Source organism: Rhineura floridana, chromosome 7 (assembly GCF_030035675.1).
Source record: "Rhineura floridana isolate rRhiFlo1 chromosome 7, rRhiFlo1.hap2, whole genome shotgun sequence".
Taxonomy (NCBI): domain Eukaryota; kingdom Metazoa; phylum Chordata; class Lepidosauria; order Squamata; family Rhineuridae; genus Rhineura; species Rhineura floridana.
In genome coordinates, this window is record NC_084486.1 from 74,238,472 (window position 1) to 74,257,039 (window position 18,568).

At 43.7% G+C, this 18,568-nt stretch overlaps 1 protein-coding gene across 1 annotated transcript in view; it reads right to left on the reverse strand.

The window, feature by feature from the left end:
- HABP2 (hyaluronan binding protein 2) overlaps positions 1 to 18,568 on the reverse strand; it is a 72,113-nt gene that overhangs the window by 6,658 nt on the left and 46,887 nt on the right. Inside the window, exons 6-11 of the mRNA XM_061635953.1 lie at positions 16,399 to 16,518; positions 12,476 to 12,647; positions 11,177 to 11,271; positions 9,718 to 9,964; positions 8,983 to 9,125; positions 3,212 to 3,346 (exon numbers count right to left, since the gene is read on the reverse strand). Of these exons, the coding sequence (XP_061491937.1) occupies positions 3,212 to 3,346; positions 8,983 to 9,125; positions 9,718 to 9,964; positions 11,177 to 11,271; positions 12,476 to 12,647; positions 16,399 to 16,518 (912 nt within the window). The remainder of the gene's footprint in view (positions 1 to 3,211; positions 3,347 to 8,982; positions 9,126 to 9,717; positions 9,965 to 11,176; positions 11,272 to 12,475; positions 12,648 to 16,398; positions 16,519 to 18,568) is intronic.

Sequence of the window (18,568 nt, forward strand, 5' to 3'; positions counted from 1 at the left end):
CTGAACATACGACGCCATCAAGCAGAAAGTTGAAAATAGCTACAGAAATATAGAGAAATAAATCATGCATCCCATTTCCAAAGATACTTTCTTGCTATCATGTTTTATGCAAGTGTTGCTTGTCTGCTTTAACCCAAAGAAATGAAGATGACTCAAATTGCATGTATCAGATGGTGTCACTCAGAGTCCTGGTTTAAAGGCAATGGGCTGGATCCAAAAGAGCTTCCATTTACAGAATAGCTCTTCAGTGAGTGGAGCTATCCTTCCATTCATAGAATGGAAGCTTTGGATCTAGCTGCATATTTAGAAAGTTCAATTTAACATACAAATTTAAATTTCAGAGGCTGAACTGAAATTCTAACATTTCCCAGCCCCCATTGTTTGACCACCCTTTGTGACACAGTAATAGAGCAATGAGTTTGTTGGAATGAGATGAGTCAAACACAAATCTTTGCTCATCTATGAAAGTCATTAGGAAGCCTTGGGCATATAACCAGCTTTGTCCTTAAACTAACTCACAGGGTTGCTATGAGGCTGGGCAGATATTCTGATATTGGGGGAGGCGGACATGATACAAACAAAATGTTTAAAAAATAGAGTCATTTCTGGCATCAGAACAGAACAGCTACTCACTCTTGGACAACATTCATAGAATGTGAATGTGCTAGTTTTTTACGGCGACTGTGTTGCAGAAGAGTGATGTTTTATTAACTGGTATCATCAGCACATAATCTACCAAATCTGCATATCAGATGCTTCTTACTTTCAAGATGTATTATATCAAAAGATGTATATACTTCATATTGGATTATATTGTTCATAAAAACATTGGGGTACTTTTGGGAACATGATTGATATATTGTCCACCTGCAATTTTATAGCAACTCATTAAGTGAAAAGTGAAAAACTGCATTTTCCCCGCCAGAAAGCTCTCATTATCTTATTTTTAAGCACAAGAACAATTTCTTCCTTCCAAGGGATTCACAGTATGTCGCAGAGGTTTAGTTGAACTTGAATAGATTTGGCAGTTCCATTTCAATATGCACCCAGAAATTCAGATGCTGCTTATCAAAAACCTATCCAAACCAATAGGCTGGAAAATACTGTCATGGGTTTCTTTCCCATGGCTCAGAATCTTTAGCTGGAAGTATACAGACTCATTCATTTTGTTTTGATTCTTTGAATGAAGTTAAGATGATGAGTGGCATGTGAAAGAAATGGGGACAAGGAATTTGAAGGAAAGTTTAGTCTAAATATCCTTTCCTTAAAAAAAAAAAAGGAACTCCAGATAGATTTGCACATTCTGAATTTTTAGCAAAAAGTCAGTTTTTAAAAATTGTTTTGCTTTAAAATGCATGGTGTAGTTTCTGAATTTATAATTTGTAGCACATCTCCACTGATTGACTTGTTCTGCAGGAATAATGAAGGGTGGTTGGTGGTGTCTTCACATGCACATGTTCTTTGGCTGGCCTTCACAATCCTTTCTCATCCCAGACAATTAGTCATGTTATCTACAGCCAGGCATTTGGGAGAACAGCCAAAGATAATCAAGAGTATGGGAGAACAGCCAAATATAAGTCATTTGATTTAAATGAGTACAAGCTTAAGTGTAGAGAACAGCCAAATATAATCAGTCATTTGATTTAAATGAGTACAAGCTTAAGTGGATATCTATATCCTTCTCAAAACAGGGACTCCTTCGTAGAGAGGAGTTATCCCTGCACAGCATCCCATGACATCATATATCTCTCACTGTTGAGGAAGGTAAACATTAAAATAGATATTGCCATGGGTTCTTCAACCACTAGTGTGAAACTGGTGTTGCAATGAGAGACATGCATAACAGTGAACTGAACACTGGGTTCAGCTAACCCTAAGGAGCCCCAGAATCAATGGAAGCATAGTGAGTGACACCTCCAGTTTCTACCTCACCATGGCAATATATGAAGGTGTTCCATTCTTCATAATCACTTTGCTTCTCCTTTACACCATTTATTCAGAACTGAAAATATAGCTGTAGTTTCATTAAGCCTGTGACGCTGTGCAAAACTGCTGTGGAAAATGGGGGGGGGGGAAGGAAGGATTGTGATTGCAATTGTCTCCAGCCAATTAACACTGTCCACAGCCAGCTTCTACTGTTTCTTCAGATTGACACTGGAAAGGGAAAGGGATTCTGCATGAAACATGGTGAGAATGCTTCCCAGCTGGTCTCACTAATCCATAAATATTGCATCTTTCTTCAACAGTCTTCTCTTTATGATTCAGGGAAGTCCTGGTCCAATCTGGTATATATGAAGTAAAAGTGCATTGTGAGACCTGATTTTCACCATGCTAGAGAAAGTAACTGAAGACTAGGATGGACTCTAGCATAGCTATTCTCCCATGCAGTAGCAACGGGTGTGGTGTGTGAGGGCAGAGCTGTGGAGCTGCCCTCCTGACACCAGTGTTGCTGCAGCCTTGGAAGCAGACCGTCAAGGTCAGGGCTGTGTGAACGCACCAGTGGGAATGCTGGATTGGTTGCACCAGGGCATCCACACCACCCTGATCTCACTGCTACCCCACCCCTATCCATGTAAGCTGCAATGACAGTAGTGTCATGAGAGTGGCTTCACAGTTCTGTCCATCACACTGGCCCTATGTGACCCTAGTAGTGACCCCATGAATGTAAACTTTTGAGCTCTGCCAAATAGCTCTGCTTTTTAAGATGTTTTAAAAGATGTTTTATTTTAATACTTTTTTAACGATATCTTAAAATATATTTTAAAATGTATTTTTAAGATGTTTTAGAGTGTTTTTAGTGTTTTGTTTGCTGCCCTGGGCTCCTTCTGGAAGGAAGGGCAGCATATTAATTAAATTAATTAATTAATTAATTAATAACAACCACACAAACATACATGCAAAGAACACATGAAACTAAGAAGGTTAAAACCTTCTTATTTGTCACATCAGAAAGAAGTACATCAATTGGTAGTTCAATTTGTTTGCCTCTCATCACTTGTAGAAAGAACCTTGTAAAAAATGTAGGCTACATGAGTATGGGAATTCTAGTCCAGCTAGGAAGTGGTGCAGAAGGGCCTTCCATCTGCAGCAGCACAGGGATCTCATCAAAGGGCACATTTAGAGTAGGGGAGGAGGAATGCAAAGGTTAATATAGATTTTGCCAGTGTATTAACGATAAGGCATTGCGCTATTCAATGGTATCGTACTGTACCTGTTTCAGTTTCTCCCCAACCTGATATATAGCATTCTGTGTCAACAGGAAATGTAGAAACAGGCAAGCACACTGGTTTGACATATTTTGTTTCCACTGCACAGTGGCCATCAACTGGTTTCAACTTCAGCAAAGCTGTGGGCAGAATGGAAGACAGTTTTGTGTGATACAACTGATGACATGTTCACCCTGAACGGTATCAAGAAAGTAACATGTTCTCAAGCTTAATTATTTGAATACTCCTGCTTGTGAGATTTCTCACTTGATTTTATAGATCAGTTTTAATTTCTCTGTTGCTTTCTTGGGGTCACCAAACTACACCTGACATGGCAGTTCCGTGATTCTTCATCCTGATAGTTTTTTAATGTGAAAATCAGCTGTGGAAGCTGAAATGGGAATCAAACAGCCTGCAGAGGATAGGGCAGCACAATCCTTTCTGGTGTCCACTCAAAACCACCCTGGCTGTTTTTCTCGCTGTTGTAGGAAAGATGCAGTTATGATATATTTCTTCTGTGGATGACAAAGCAATTGGGAGGGCAGGGTGATTCTGAGCTCACAAACAAGAGGCAGAGAAAGTATATTAAAGAAATATTTACTAACAGGCAAAACATTCTTCCAAGCTACATAGCAAGTGGATTGGACTGTGAAAGACCAACCCAAATGTTTGCATTTTGACAAATTTGTAGGGCAGTACAATATCCCAGAGAGGAGGTCAGGTCTCCTGCTCCCCTGGTCCATTCACTATAGCTGCCCAATTGCCCTGCTTTTTAAAGTTTGATAGAAATATCTGTGGGCTACAGGTACATTCTTAAACCACAAGGTTGTTTGCCTGTTAGTGAATTTCCCTGCTTTTTAATCCGGGAGGTAAGAAATAGGATCCTGTGCAAGTTTGCTGAGAATGGATTGATCATTTGCATGCTTATTGAGTTCAGTGGGATTTACTCCCCTGCAATCATGCTTAGGATAGGTGAAACTGACCACAGGGGATGGGGAGGGGAGGAGGAGAAGGAGGGACGAGAAGAAGGGCAGAGGGGAAGACTGGGATGGGAGCAGGGAGAAGGGGAGGAGAAGGACAGGTTTGATCAATTGCATGTTTATTGAATTCAGTGTGATTTACTCCCATGCAATCATACTTAGCATAGGTAAAACTGACCAGGGGGGGAGGGACGGAGGGCTGGAGTGGGCAGGGGAGGAGGAAGAAGGAAGAGGGAAGGGGAGGAGGAAGGGAGAGGAGAGGGGAAGGAGGGGAAAAGCAGGTCTGATAATTTGCATGCTTATTGAGTTCAATGGGATTTACTCCTATGCAATCATGGTTAGGATAGGAAAAACTGTCGATGGGGGAGGAAGAGGGGGAGGGGGAATGAGCGTATTGGGGAAGGGCAGGTTTGATCATTTACATGCTTATAGAGATCAATGGTATTTACTTCTGTGCAATCATACTTAAGATAGATAAAACTGATCATGGGGAGGAGGAAGGGGAGGGGGGAAGGGGAAGGAGGGGATTGGAAGGGGATGGGGATGGGGAGGGAGGGGCAAAGGAAGGGGGAGGGAAGGGGCAAGAGGGAGCGGATAGGAGGGGCAAGAGGGAGCGGATAGTCCAACACTGATCTGGGGTAGGGGCAGGGAGGGGAGGGGGAGGGGAGGGGAGAAGATTGGGTGGGTGAGCACTGGGCAGAAGGGAAGCCCCTTTCTTTTCCAAAAGGAAAACACTGTGAACAGTATTGTTGCTTTTCAGTGTTTCCCCCACCGTTTTATTCTACAGCAGGTACATGGGCCAAGGAGACAGACTGGGAATACTGTTGGTGTACCGCCCACCTTGCTGCCCAACAGCTTCCCTAGCTGAGCTGACAGAGATAGTCTCGGAGGTGTTGTTGGGGTCCCCCAGACTCGTGGTACTGGGGGATTTCAACATCCATGCCGAGGCTGTCTTGCTCGGGGTGGCTCAGGACTTCATGGCCTCCATGACAACCATGGGGCTGTCTCAAATTGTTACTGGCCCGACACATGTATCAGGACATACTCTTGATCTGATCTTCGCCACTGGTCATGGAGATGGTGATCTGAAGGTGGGGTATTTTTCATCTACTCCATTGTCATGGACAGATCATCGCTTGCTGAGTTTTAGACTCACGACAGCCCTTTCCCTCTGCAGAGGTGGGAGACCTATTAAGTTGATCCGCTCCCGGAGGCTTATGGATCCTGAAGCTTTCCAGAGGGCTCTGGGAGTTTTTCCGGCTGATAGCACTGGTGCTTCTGTCGAGGCCATGGTTGATCTGTGGAATACGGAGATGACCCGGGCCATTGACATGATCGCTCCCGCGCGCCCCCTTCAGTGCCGAACTCATACAGCACCGTGGTATACCCCGGAGCTGAGAGTGATGAAGCAAGAGAGAAGGAGGCTAGAGTGCAGGTGGAGGCGAACTCCTGACGGATGTAATCATTCCTTGGTAAGTGCTTCCACTAAGTTGTAAATAAAAGCGGTTAGGGTGGCAAAAAAGTCTTATTTTGCTACCACCATTAGATCATCCCTTTGCCGCCCAGTGGAGCTTTTTAGGGTGGTACGAGGGCTTCTACATTCTGGCTCTCATGATACTAAGGAAACATCGGAAGCCCGCTGCAACAAACTTGCGGAGCACTTCCAGGATAAGATTGCATGCATCCGTCGGGACTTAGACTCTGATGTTATGACAGATGAATCCATTGAAGTGTCCAGAGCGCGGTCTTGTCCTTTATTATTGGATGAATTTCAGTTGGTGCAGCTCGAGGAAGTGGACAAGGTGCTTGGAATGGTGCGGGCGACCACGTCTGCTCTGGACCCTTGCCCATCTTGGCTAGTGAAGACTAGCAGGGCTGTAACCGCCGGCTGGGCCAGGGAGGTAATAAATGCCTCCTTGAGGAGTAGTCCCTGGTAGTCTCAAGGAGGCAATAATAAGACCTCTTTTAAAGAAACCTTCTCTGGACCCAGATGTTTTGAACAACTACAGACTGGTGGCAAATGTCCCTTTTTTGGCAAGGTTCTGGAGCGGGTGGTTGCCGGCCAGCTCCAGGCGCTCTTGGATGAAACCGATTATCTGGATCCATTTCAATCCGGTTTTAGGTCCGGTTTTGGCACTGAAACAGCCTTGGTCGCCCTGTATGATAACATTTGTCGGGAGAGGGACAGGGGGAGTGTGACTCTGTTGATTCTCCTTGATCTCTCAGCGGCGTTTGATACCATCGACCATGGTATCCTTCTGGGGAGGCTCGCGGAGTTGGGAGTTGGGGGCACTGCTTGGCAGTGGCTCTGCTCCTACTTAGCGGATCGTCGCCAGAAGGTAGTGCTTGGGGAACATTGCTCGACACCCTGGACTCTCCATTGTGGAGTCCCTCAGGGGTCGGTTTTGTCCCCCATGCTTTTCAACATCTACATGCAGCCTCTGGGTGCGGTCATCAGGAGTTTTGGAGTGCGTTGCCATCAGTACGCTGATGACACGCAGCTCCACTTCTCCTTTTCACCTTCCACAGGTGAGACTGTTGATGTGCTGAACCATTGCCTGACCGTGATAATGGACTGGATGAGAGCTAATAAACTGAAACTCAATCCAGACAAGACTGAGACACTGTTGGTGAGCTCTTTCCCTGCTCAGATGGTGGATGCTTATCCTGTTCTAGATGGGGTTACACTCCCCTTGAAGGAACAGGTTCGTAGTTTGTGGGTCCTTTTTGACCCTTCCTTGTCGCTCGAGGCTCAAGTGGCCTCGGTGGCATGGAATGCGTTTTACCACCTGCGCTTAGTAGCCCAACTACGCCCCTATCTGGACAGTGATGATCTCGCCTCGGTTGTTCACGCTCTGGTAACTTCTAGACTGGATTACTGTAACGCGCTCTACGTAGGGCTGCCCTTGAAGACTGTTCGGAAACTTCAGCTAGTGCAAAATGCGGCAGCCAGGCTGTTGACGAGGACCAATCGGTCTGCACATATAACACCTGTCCTGGCTCGCTTGCACTGGCTACCTATTTGTTTCCGAGCTAGATTCAAGGTGCTGGTGTTGACCTATAAAGCCTTACACGGTGTGGGACCGCAATACCTTGTGGAACGCCTCTCCCGCTATGAACCTACCCGTTCACTTCGTTCAGTATCTAAGGCCCTCCTCCGGGTACCAACTCACCAGGATGCCCGGAGGACTGTTACTAGATCTAGGGCCTTTTCTGTGGTGGCCCCCGAATTATGGAACAGCTTACCGGAGGAAATACGCCTGGCGCCTACGGTTCTTTCTTTTAGGCGCCAGGTTAAGACCTGGCTATACTCCCAGGCATTTTAATGTTTAATGCTTTATGTTTAATGTTTTTAGTTTAATGTGTTCCTTTGTTACTGATTTTATTCTATATTGTATTTTAATCTCATTTTGTACACCGCCCAGAGAGCTATTAGCTATGGGCGGTCTAGAAATGAAAATAAATAAATAATAAATAAATAATAATGAAACCTCCCACCCAAATTTAAACCAAAGCTGTCCCTGGCCACATCCACACCAGGCCTTTATATCACTTTGGAGAGTCATGGCTTTTCTCAAAGAATCCTGGGAAGTGTAGTTAGTGAAGGGTGCTGAGAGTTGCTAGGAGACACCCTGTTCCCCTCACAGACTTCAATCAGAGTGGATGACTGTTAAACCAGTCTGGCCACTGTAGCTCTCTCAGTGGAACAGGAGTCTCCTCTCAGCACCCTTCACAAACTACACTTCCCAGGATTCTTTGAGGGAAGCCATGACTGTCTTGTGAAATCAAAGTCTGGTGTGGTTGTGGCCCCCTGATTAGGCAAGCCCAATAGCTGTGAGTCTGGCTTTTATAGAACACTGACAGTTGGTTCTTACTGAGGATGCCCGACATTATCATAGGGTTCCAGCCAAAATTTGTTACATTAATTTAAAATCAGGCAGGCATTTTTTTAACTTTTAAACTGCAGAAGATGAAGGTTAGAGTATGGGGCAAGGTCAGTATTAGGATTACAGGTACTCTGTGAACATGGCTGATTTTTAATGAATTTCAACAGATTATGAGAACTCTGAGAGAAATAAGTCCAAAAGGGCTCTGGGTTTTTTCCCTCTCTTTTTACACTTCAAACTCTCTGTTCTCTCTGTCTGTTTTGTGTATCACCATGAAAATTGAGAGGGTTGTTAAGCAAGCGTTTCTGAGTTCAGGACTATAAGTTTTGTAAGGTTTTGTGTTGAAATGAGCTTATGGGAAGCATCAGAATGGCATGGGGTATTTTCAGTTTAACATTGTGGAATGTGAAAAATCCATGCTGGCTATAGTATACAGCCACTCTTGTGGCTGTATAAATCATGGATGTGCCCATCCTTTGTCAGATATAAATCTAGGTCCATATCATCCATCCAAACCTAGCTAAGGAACCAACCAGGTCTATCATCACACTTCAGCATTAAGTTTTACTGATTTCAAAGGGAAAGAGCGAAGCATTTGTATCAAGACCTTATCCACCTGACTGCTCTATACTGTGGATATTGTCAGTTTGCCACTTTGGTGTTGTTGTTTTTAAACAAATTTTAGAACTGGTATATACATTTACGAAATGCAAAATAAGCCTGTTTTCTAAAGCTTCAGGGAATTTGCCATATCCCTGAATAGTTTGCTCCACTGCATAATGCAAAATAGTTTCATCCTGATATTCAGTCTGCATCAATATTCTTGAGTCTACTGTCTCCTTCTTGTATACTCACTGGCAGTGATGTGAAAATTTGTAAGCAACAAATTTCATGAAACTAGGAACTTACCAATATCATTGTATGGGATATCCTCCCTTTCTGCATAGTGTCCATGTTTAATGATTTTTTCTACATCAAACTTTTGTTCCTGACGTTCTTTTCTACTGAGATCTTGTTTTCCAAGGAACACTTGCAGGGTGTGTGCTTCTGTACTATGAAGGAGAAAAAAATTGTCCCAAAGAACCATCCATCATAATTATAGAACTCAAAGTGACTTCAAAGATAATATAGTTCAGCATGTGTATTGGAATTCTCCATCATGAAAAATATCCCCACTAGACCAACCCTCTGCAGCTTTTTTGTGTACCCATGCTTTAATTAAAGCCTGGGAGAAAACATTGTGAGGTAACTCCACCCCACCCCATGGGCCTTTTTCAGATAAGTAGGGTAGGTAGGATTTGTTCCTTTAAAATATATTTTCAGAAGAATATATTAGTTTCTGTTTACTGTTGTTTTTTAAAATCTGGTTCTGTCTTTGTTTTTTTATTGTGCAAGTTGCTTTGAACAAAGTTGCATAAATAACAACAATAATATGCATAAACCATATAACCATATCCAAAAGGATAAATACATTTTCATTTGTGAGTAACAATGGAAATTATTGCCCATTTTAAGGCAAAACTAGCAGTAAGTGAGTCTACAAAATGGTGCAAGTTGACCAGTTGAATTCAGATTTCTTTGTTTTAGGTAAGGTATTTTCCCACATGCAACAGCAAGTAGATTGAAGACTGTGAATATGCTTACATAACACAATGTGCAGCAGTAAGAACCCAGCATGGTTCAATTAGTACTCCTCCACAGAAATGTCCCTTTGGAAAAAATATGCCCATGTGAACTTTCCTCTGAAGAGAAGCCTGCCATGGGTGCTTGCCAGGAGTTGACTTGGTACCGCCATAGATTCTCTTGAATGGCCTTGCTGTCTCTAGTTGTCCACATGTACTGGGGATGTTATCCACAGCAGGTCTCTTGGTGATTGTATTCCTAGAGGACTCTGTTGCAAAACAAAGAAGACAATCGGATTTGGAAATGGTATAGTGGCATTCTCTCTCTTACAAAGGCTTCCACCCTATCCATTCTCATTTAAACTAACAACTCATAAACAGATCCTTCCTCCTTCCCCCGCTTTCACTTTTGTTTTTCAGGGGGATGGTTCAGGCAGGCTGCACAGCTGTATTGTATACTGAGCTTTGATTACTGACACTGCACCAGTGGACTTGAAACATAACTCAAGGCTTGACAAGGCAACTGGGGAAATGAGTGCCAATTATTAATGCAGTTTGAAAGTACCATAAACTATTACATAGAAACCTGGCTTTAATTCTGAAAAATCTTATGTCTTAAAAATAATTAGCAACCTATATTATATCATCACTATCATCACATTTCTATATCTCACCTTTCCTCCAAGGAGCTCAAGGTGGTATAAATGGTTCTCCCCCTCCCCCTTTTCAAAAAATTAAAATATATTTATTAACATGTCATTAACCACTCATTTAAAACATAAACACCATGTTTTCTTGCACATTTCTGTTTTTCTCGTCCTCTTTTAATCCTCAACAACCCTGTGATGTAGGCTAGGCTAAGTGACAGTGACTGGCTGAGTGGCAATTTGAACCATCTCCCAGGCCCTAGTCCAGCACTCTAACAATCAAACCACACTGGTGCAACAGTCCTGAAGAAACACACAAAACTACAGTGGACCTGGCCATATTCTGGAATCCAAGTGACTAGGGCTCAAATGCAACCAATCCCTTCTTCCCATGTTACTAAGCATACCTTTCAGTTCTGAAAGAGCTCCCCAGAAAAACTGAACTTTGCAGCATCTAAACTGTTTCTCTCGGTGCATGAGTCTAATTCCTGAAAGATTCATGTAGAATATTATTCCTTCATTCTGTGAATGGTTTGTTTTCTGCTATACTGTTTCAATATTTCATTTCCTCTGACATCTCTTGACAATAGATATCTCAAGACTTGTTATTTGTTTGGCATACTTTTCTGTGCTCTACAAATAACAGATCCTATAAAATCAATTAACTCTTCAGCAGAGCTTCAAGAATGCTATTTAAAAAATCATGCTAGAGTCATTATAGTTTTGTGGGGTGCATTTTAGAGGTAGATGGCACAAACATTCACAATGTCTGCCAATCTGAATTACAGCTACACTTTTCATCTTTATTTTGCTCAACATTATTACCCACAGTACCTGTTGGGGAGCACGGGGAGACATCACAGTAGTCCCATTTCAATTTGTTATTCACACTGACAAAGCACCAGGGCTTTTCATCACCATCTGGATTCCTGGAGGTGGGAGGTTTCAAAATTCACCAATCAAAAGAGCATAACATTTCAAGAAAATAAGTTACTAATTGAAGTTCTGAAGCACAACTGGAAAATGTTCTCACTCAAGCAAAAAGATCCAGAGATCTTCCCTAAGCAATAAATGTATTTAAAGGGATATCATGTTTTTATTATGTTATCTATGGCTAGGCATGGGGGATAAATTAGATTCCATTTAAAGCCAAATCTATCAAATTCACACTTTCCGAAACAGTATGAGAACTGAAACACAGACATCCTTCAAAATTCGCACGTATCCAAATTTAGCAACTCAGTTCTCCAACCAAACCAGCGTTTAGAAAAATGCATATTAGGTAAAAGTGTGCATAAAAATGAGCATATTAGTGAAAATAATGTACAAATATGCACTATATTCGGAGAAATTGTTTGCAAAAATGTGTACATTAGTCAAAACTGCATACAAAAACGTGTTTATTAGGAGAAATTTGCACTAAAATGTTGAAGAATGTTCATGAATATATATATATTCTTAAAAAATCACAAATAGCTGTAGAAATGTGGAGAACTGAATTTAAGATTGGAAAAATGAGAAACTGAGAGAACTAAAACTGACAGATTCTTCCATCCGTATCTGTGGCCATTGCTTCTACAAAGTTCTAACATCACTGGCATACGACAGTATTATAAAATTGTGCCAAGAGGAGACTGTCCAAGAGCACAATCATTATCAGGAATGCTAACATTTTTACAGTTCACAGTACTTACCAGGAGGTGATAAGCCTTTACACAACTAACAAGACTTAATAATCACTGGCATTACTTCATGAGTTGCGTAAGTGGCTCCACATGTATCTTTGCAGGCATACTGCCATCATTTATAACTAGTTGGGAATGTGTACATCTCCAAGTATCAGAGTCATAAATAGCAGTGGTTATTATTTCCAAGATGATGAAGACAACCAAGAAGCACCCCAGTACTGAGGTAATATCATTGGTGTCTTGGCAGCCAAGGAGAGTTAATTCACAATTGTTATTTGCAATGATGGTAGCAGAAATGAAATGGGATCTGCATTACACTGACATACAGTAGCTGGTACGGAGATAGTGAATTGGTGAGGGAATGAGAAGACATATCTGTATGCATGGCACTGATATTCACAGAAGGTGGAGGACAATGAAGGCCTTCCTATATGCAGCAGATTACCTGCAGAAGCTATGGGCACCAAGATCGTAATCTTCAGCATCTTCCATAAATGCATTATAATTACTCTCTAGGAGAAGGTGAGAGTTCCAGTGAAGGCAGGTCTTCCGGAGAATTGTTCGACTAACATTTCCTCTGTATGAGTGGCCATTTTCTTCAAAACAGTCATCAGCATCTACAATAGAATTGTCATCTTATGAAAAGATTTATCTATTTTAAAAATGTTCTCTCTCCTTCTCCCTCATACTCGGAATAGAAACACACTCATTGTTCTGCCGGTTCCAGTGTGTCTCCACCTCTTTTCTGAAATAAAAAATAAAATTAAATAATAAAATAAAATTAAAAATGGGGGCATATGTCACTAGTCAAACCCCATGCTTTTTTACTGTAAAACCTGGTGGGAGAAGCTTGAGTGGGTTTATTTATTTAAAAGGGATTTCACAACTGATCAGCTGATCAACCCGTTTCCCCTCCAGGTGTTGCTAATGGAAACTTTGCACTAGCGACTAGTGTGTTTAGAGCCTCATACATATACATACTCACACTCTAACACTCTCTCCGGCCTCATGCGCACTAGACATTTAAGTATTATCATACCACTTTAAATGGCCATGGCTTCTCCTAAAGAACCCTGGGAACTGTAGTTTCTTAAAGGTGCTGAGAGGAGATAGCTATTCCCTCACTGAGCTACAATTCCCAGAGTTCCCTGGGAAGATGGATTGACTGTTAAGTCACTCTGAGAACTGTAGATCTGCGGAAGTCATTGGGGTGCCCTATCAATTCTTTGCACCAAACAACAAACTACAGTTCCCAGGATTCTTTGGGGAAGCCATGACTGTTTAAGTGATATGATACTTCTTTAAATCTCTCCCTCTCACCCCCCCATACATTTAAAACATTCTATACCACTTTAACTTTTATGCCTTCCCCCAAAGAATCCTGGGAACTGTAGATGGTTAAGGGTGCTGGGAATTGTAGCTATTTGAATTGTAAACTACAGTTCCCAGGATTCTTTGCCGGAAGACATGACTGTTAAGGTGGTGTAAATACATGTTAAATGTATGGTGTGGATGTGAAAGACTTCCTTATAGCATCTCACAATGATTTTTATCATCCAAACAGACTCAGACCACATTCACACCAGACATTTATTCCACTATTATTCCACTTTAAACAGCCATAGCTTCCCCAAAGAATCATAGGAAGTGTAGTTTGTGAAGGGTGCTGAGAGTCGTTAGGCGACTCCTATTCCCCTCATAGAGCTATAGTTTAGAGATTTCTCTGGGAAGAGGGACTGACTTTTAAACCACTCTAGAAATTGTAGCTCTGTGAGGAGAATCAGAGTCTCCTCTCAGCACCCTTCACAAACTACTCATCCCAGGATTATTTGGGGGCATCCATGGCTGTTTAAAGTGGCACAATAGTGAAATAAACGTATGGTGTGAACGTGGCTTCAACCTAACAACTCCAAAGTAGAACCCTTTCTTCATTTGCTCTCTATTTGTAGTTCCAACCTTTGTTTGTTTGTTTATTTATTTATTTATATACCGCCCCATAGTTGAAGCTCTCTGGGAGGTTTATAGTAACTAAAAACATTAAAACAAATATACAAATTTAAAAACACATCTTTTAAAAACAATTTAAAACACAATTTAAAAATGTAAAACAATTTAAAACACATGCTAAAATGCCTGGAAAGAGGAAAGTCTTGACCTGGTGCCGAAAAGATAACAGTGTTGGTGCCAGGCGCACCTCATCAAAAACATTGTTCCATAATTTGGGGGCCACCACTGAGAAGACCCTCTCCCTTGTTGCCAACCTCCGAGCTTCCTCGGAGTAGGCAGCCAGAGGAGGGCCTTTAATCTTGAACATAGTGTACGGGTGGGTTCGTATCGGGAGAGGTGTTCCATCAGGTATTGTTGTCCCAAGCCATAGCTTTATAGGTTAAAACCAGCATCTTGAATCGAGCTCAGAAACATACAGGCAGACAATGCAAGAGGGCCAGAATTGGTTTTATATATTTGGACTGTCTGGTCCCTGTTACCAATCTGGCCGTTGCATTTTGACAAGCTGCAGTTTTCGAACCGTCTTCAAAGGCAGCCCCACGTAGAGTGCATTGCAGTAATCTAATTTGGAGGTTACAAGAGCATGGACCACTGAAGCCAGGTTATCCCTGTCCAGATAGGGACGTAGTAGGGCCACCAACCAAAGGTGGTAAAAGGCACTCAGTGCCACGGAGGCTACCTGAGCCTCAAGTGACAGAGATGGTTCTAGGAGAAACCCGAAGCTACGAACTTGCTCCTCCAGGGAGTGCAACCCTATCCAGGACATGTTGGACATCCACCATCCGGTCAGAAGAACCACCCACTAGCAGCATCTCAGTCTTGTCTGGATTGAGCCTCAGTTTATTAGCCCTCATCCAGTCCATTGTCGCAGCCAGGCACTAGTTCAGCACATTGACAGCCTCACCTGAAGAAGATGAAAAGGAGAAATAGAGCTGCGTGTCATCAGCATACTGATGGCAACACACTCCAAAGCTCCGGATGACCGCACCCAACGGTTTCATGTAGATGTTGAATAGCATGGGGGACACAACTGACCCCTGCGGAACCCCATACTGGAGAGTCCAGGGTGCAAAGCAATGCTCTCCAAGCACCAACTTCTGGAGCCGACCTGCCAAGTAGGAGGGGAACCACCGCAATGCAGTACCTCCCACTCCCAACTCAGCCAGTCTCCCCAGAAGAATACCATGGTCGACTGTATCAAAAGCTGCTGAGAGATCAAGGAGAATCAACAGAGTCACACTTCCCCTGTCTCTCTCCCGACAAAGGTCATCATACAGGGCGACCAAGGCTGTTTCTGTGCCAAAACCAGGCCTGAAACCTGACTGAAATGGATCCAGATAATCGGTCTCAGCCAAGAGTGTCTGGAGCTGGCCTGCAACCACTTGTTCCAGGACCTTGCCCAGGAATGGAACATATGCTACCGGCCTATAGTTATTAAGATTTTCTGGGTCCAGGGAGGGTCTCTTCAGGAGTGGTCTCACTACCGCCTCTTTCAGACAGCCAGGGACCACCCTCTCTCACAGAGAGGCATTAATCACTTCCCTGGCCCAGCCAGCTGTTCCATCCCTGCTAGCTTTTATTAGCCAAGAAGGGCAAGGATCCAGCACAGAAGTGGTTGCACAAACCTGTCCAAGCACCTTGTCAATGTTCTCAAGCTGCACCAACTGAAACTCATCCATGAAATCGGGACAAGGCTGTGCTCTGGATACCCCGCTTGATTCACCTGCTATAACACTGGAGTCTAAGTCCTGGCGGATGCTCAAGAATTTATCCTGGAAGTGCCTAGCAAATTCATTACAGCGGCCTCAGATGGTTCTACCATGTCCCAGGGGCCAGAGTGTAATAGCCCCCAGACAGTTCTGAAGAGCTCTGCTGGGCGGCAGATTGATGATTCGATAGTGGAAGCAAAATATTGTTTTTTTGCTGCCCTTACTGCCCCTAAATACAGCTTACCATAGGCACTTACCAGTGTATAATTACATCCACTAGGAGTTCGTCTCCATCTGCACTCAAGCTGTCTCCTATATTGTTTCATCGCTCTCAGCTCTGGGGTATACCATGGAGCCGTACGAGCTCTACGCAGAAGAGGGTGCTCAGGAGCAATCGTGTCAACCACCTGGGTCATTTCTGTATTCTACAGTTCAACCAAGGTTTTGACAGGAGTGCTTTAACTTTCACAGCAGAGTAAACCTTATCATCTTGAATCTACTTCCTGCATGCCAGTGGCAACAAGGATGAGGACAAAACCTCTCTTATGTGTGAAATTCTGCAGCACTGCCAAGTGTAAGAGATAGTCACTGATCCCTGCTCTTGGTGAACAACTAGGAGAACACTAGAAAAAACATGAGTTAAATCCCTCACCTATTTCACAGAACGTCCCTCTGAATGGCTCAGGGCACTTGCAGCTGAAGTTGGACCTTATTCGATGCCTCTGACAGATGCCTCCATTTTTGCAAGGATTTGGCCGACAAGCTGATTGTGCTGTCAGTTTCCAGAAAATAAAACAAAATAGAGCATTTAAGTAAGATTGATATCTTGCATGAACAGCGCTAGGCAGTGGCGTACCAAGGGGGGGGCGGACCGCCCCAGGTGCAAGGCAGTAAGGGGGTGCATTGTCAGCTGAGCCTCAGCAGCAGCGACAGCCACTTGCGCCCCCTCCATTTCCTCCTCCTCTCCTCCTCATGGCTCCCCTCAGCTGCGCTGGGGGCGTGGAACTTGTTGCTCTGCCTGTGCCAAGGCTGAGAGAACCCTGTCGTGTGCAAGGTGCCATGAGGCAAATGGAGGGCCACTCTCCTCTCTCACTCTCCTGCAATGGGGTGGGGAGAAATGGCAAGGAAACCACAGAGAACAGGAACACACACACACCCTGGATCCATCCCTCTCTCTGGGAAAGGAGGTGTGCAGAGCGCTAAGGAAGGGAGGGAGGGAGCGTTCATCCTCTGCAGAGCATCTGGTGCCCCCTCTGGATGGGAGGAGGAAGTGAGTTTACTCAGACCCACTGTGGAGGGGGAACACACGGGCTTAATTTAATCCTGTGTTGTTCCAACGATAATGAGGTTGGATGTGACAGTTTAAGAATGTAAGAGCCCTGCTGGATACAGCCAGTGGATCATCTAGTCCAGCATCCTGTTCTCACCGTGGCCAACCAGCTTGGGCCCTCCAAATGTTGCTCAGCTGCAACTGCTGTGGTCTGTGGCTAGGGCTGATGGGAGTTCTGGTTCAGTGGCATTGGGGGGGGGCAAAGGTTCTCCTATCCCCGATCTGGGATACTTTCCCAACTTGGTGCCTTCTGACTGATTTGGACTACAGTTCCCATCAGCATGGCTGTGGTGGCTGGAGCTGATGGGTGTTGTAGTCCCAAATGACTGGGGGCCGCCAAGCTGGGAAAGGCTGGTCTTAATGGTCTCTACTGGAAGTGGAACACAAATTAGAAGGGCCTTTTAAAAGTTTTTAAATCCAGAATTGTATGCTTCAATTTGGATTCCTGCATTGAGCAGGGGGTTGGGCTCGATGGCTTTATAGGCTCCTTTCAACTCTATGATTCTAGAAGTCTATGCTATAAGACTGCAAGCAGCACTGAGTGCACTCTCCCCTTCCAGGCTTCATCCACTTGATCATCTTGGTTGCCCTTTTTTGAACATTTTCCAACTCTTCAATATACTTTTTGAGGTGAGGCAACCAGAAATGTATGAAGTATTCCAAATGCAGCTGCATCACAGATTTGTATTCACAACTTATTTAAGGCCTTATTTCTTATGTGCATTTCTTCTCGCTCTCCCCACCCCTCATATTTGGTTTGGTGGGGGAGGTGGAGATTTATTTTGGGATTATAACCAACAGCCTCAGTCCAGAACCAAGGGGCTCTCTTATTTTCCCTCCATAACGCATCTCATATTTTGGGATGATAATCAAGTTAGGAACTTTGTGTATGCAGCTATATAATCCACACATGCACAACACTCATCTCACTGGGGAAATGAAAGCCAATGTGGCATAGTGGTTTGAGTGTCTGACTGGCACCTGGGAGACCAGGAATCAAATTCCTGTTCAGCCATGAAGGTCCCTGGGTGACTTTGGGCCAGTCACAATCTCTCAGTTTAACCCACCTCACAGAGTTGCTGTGAGGATAAAGTGGAAAGGGAGGAGAACCATGTACGCCACCTTAAGCTCTGTGGAGAAAAGGTGGGATATACATGCAATAATATATAAATATAATCTGTCCAAATGCTCATTGCCTTGGGGCCAGGAGGACTCATCCCTGCAGCCAGCCGGAGGGAGGGATGGAGTGAGGCGGAGGCGGAGGCGGTGGCATGGCTCTTGCCCACCCCGGGGCTGAAACACCCCCTACCCCACCCTCCTCTGGCCATGTTCCTCAGAGTGGGAGAATAGGATTTTTATGAATCTCTGCCAAACTTATTATTATTATTAGTTTCATTTCATGATTATTACTGAAAATAATTTTGTCGTATAGAGGGGGGTTTTTAAAAATGATCCGCTCCGGGTGTCAAATACACTAGGTACACCACTGTCG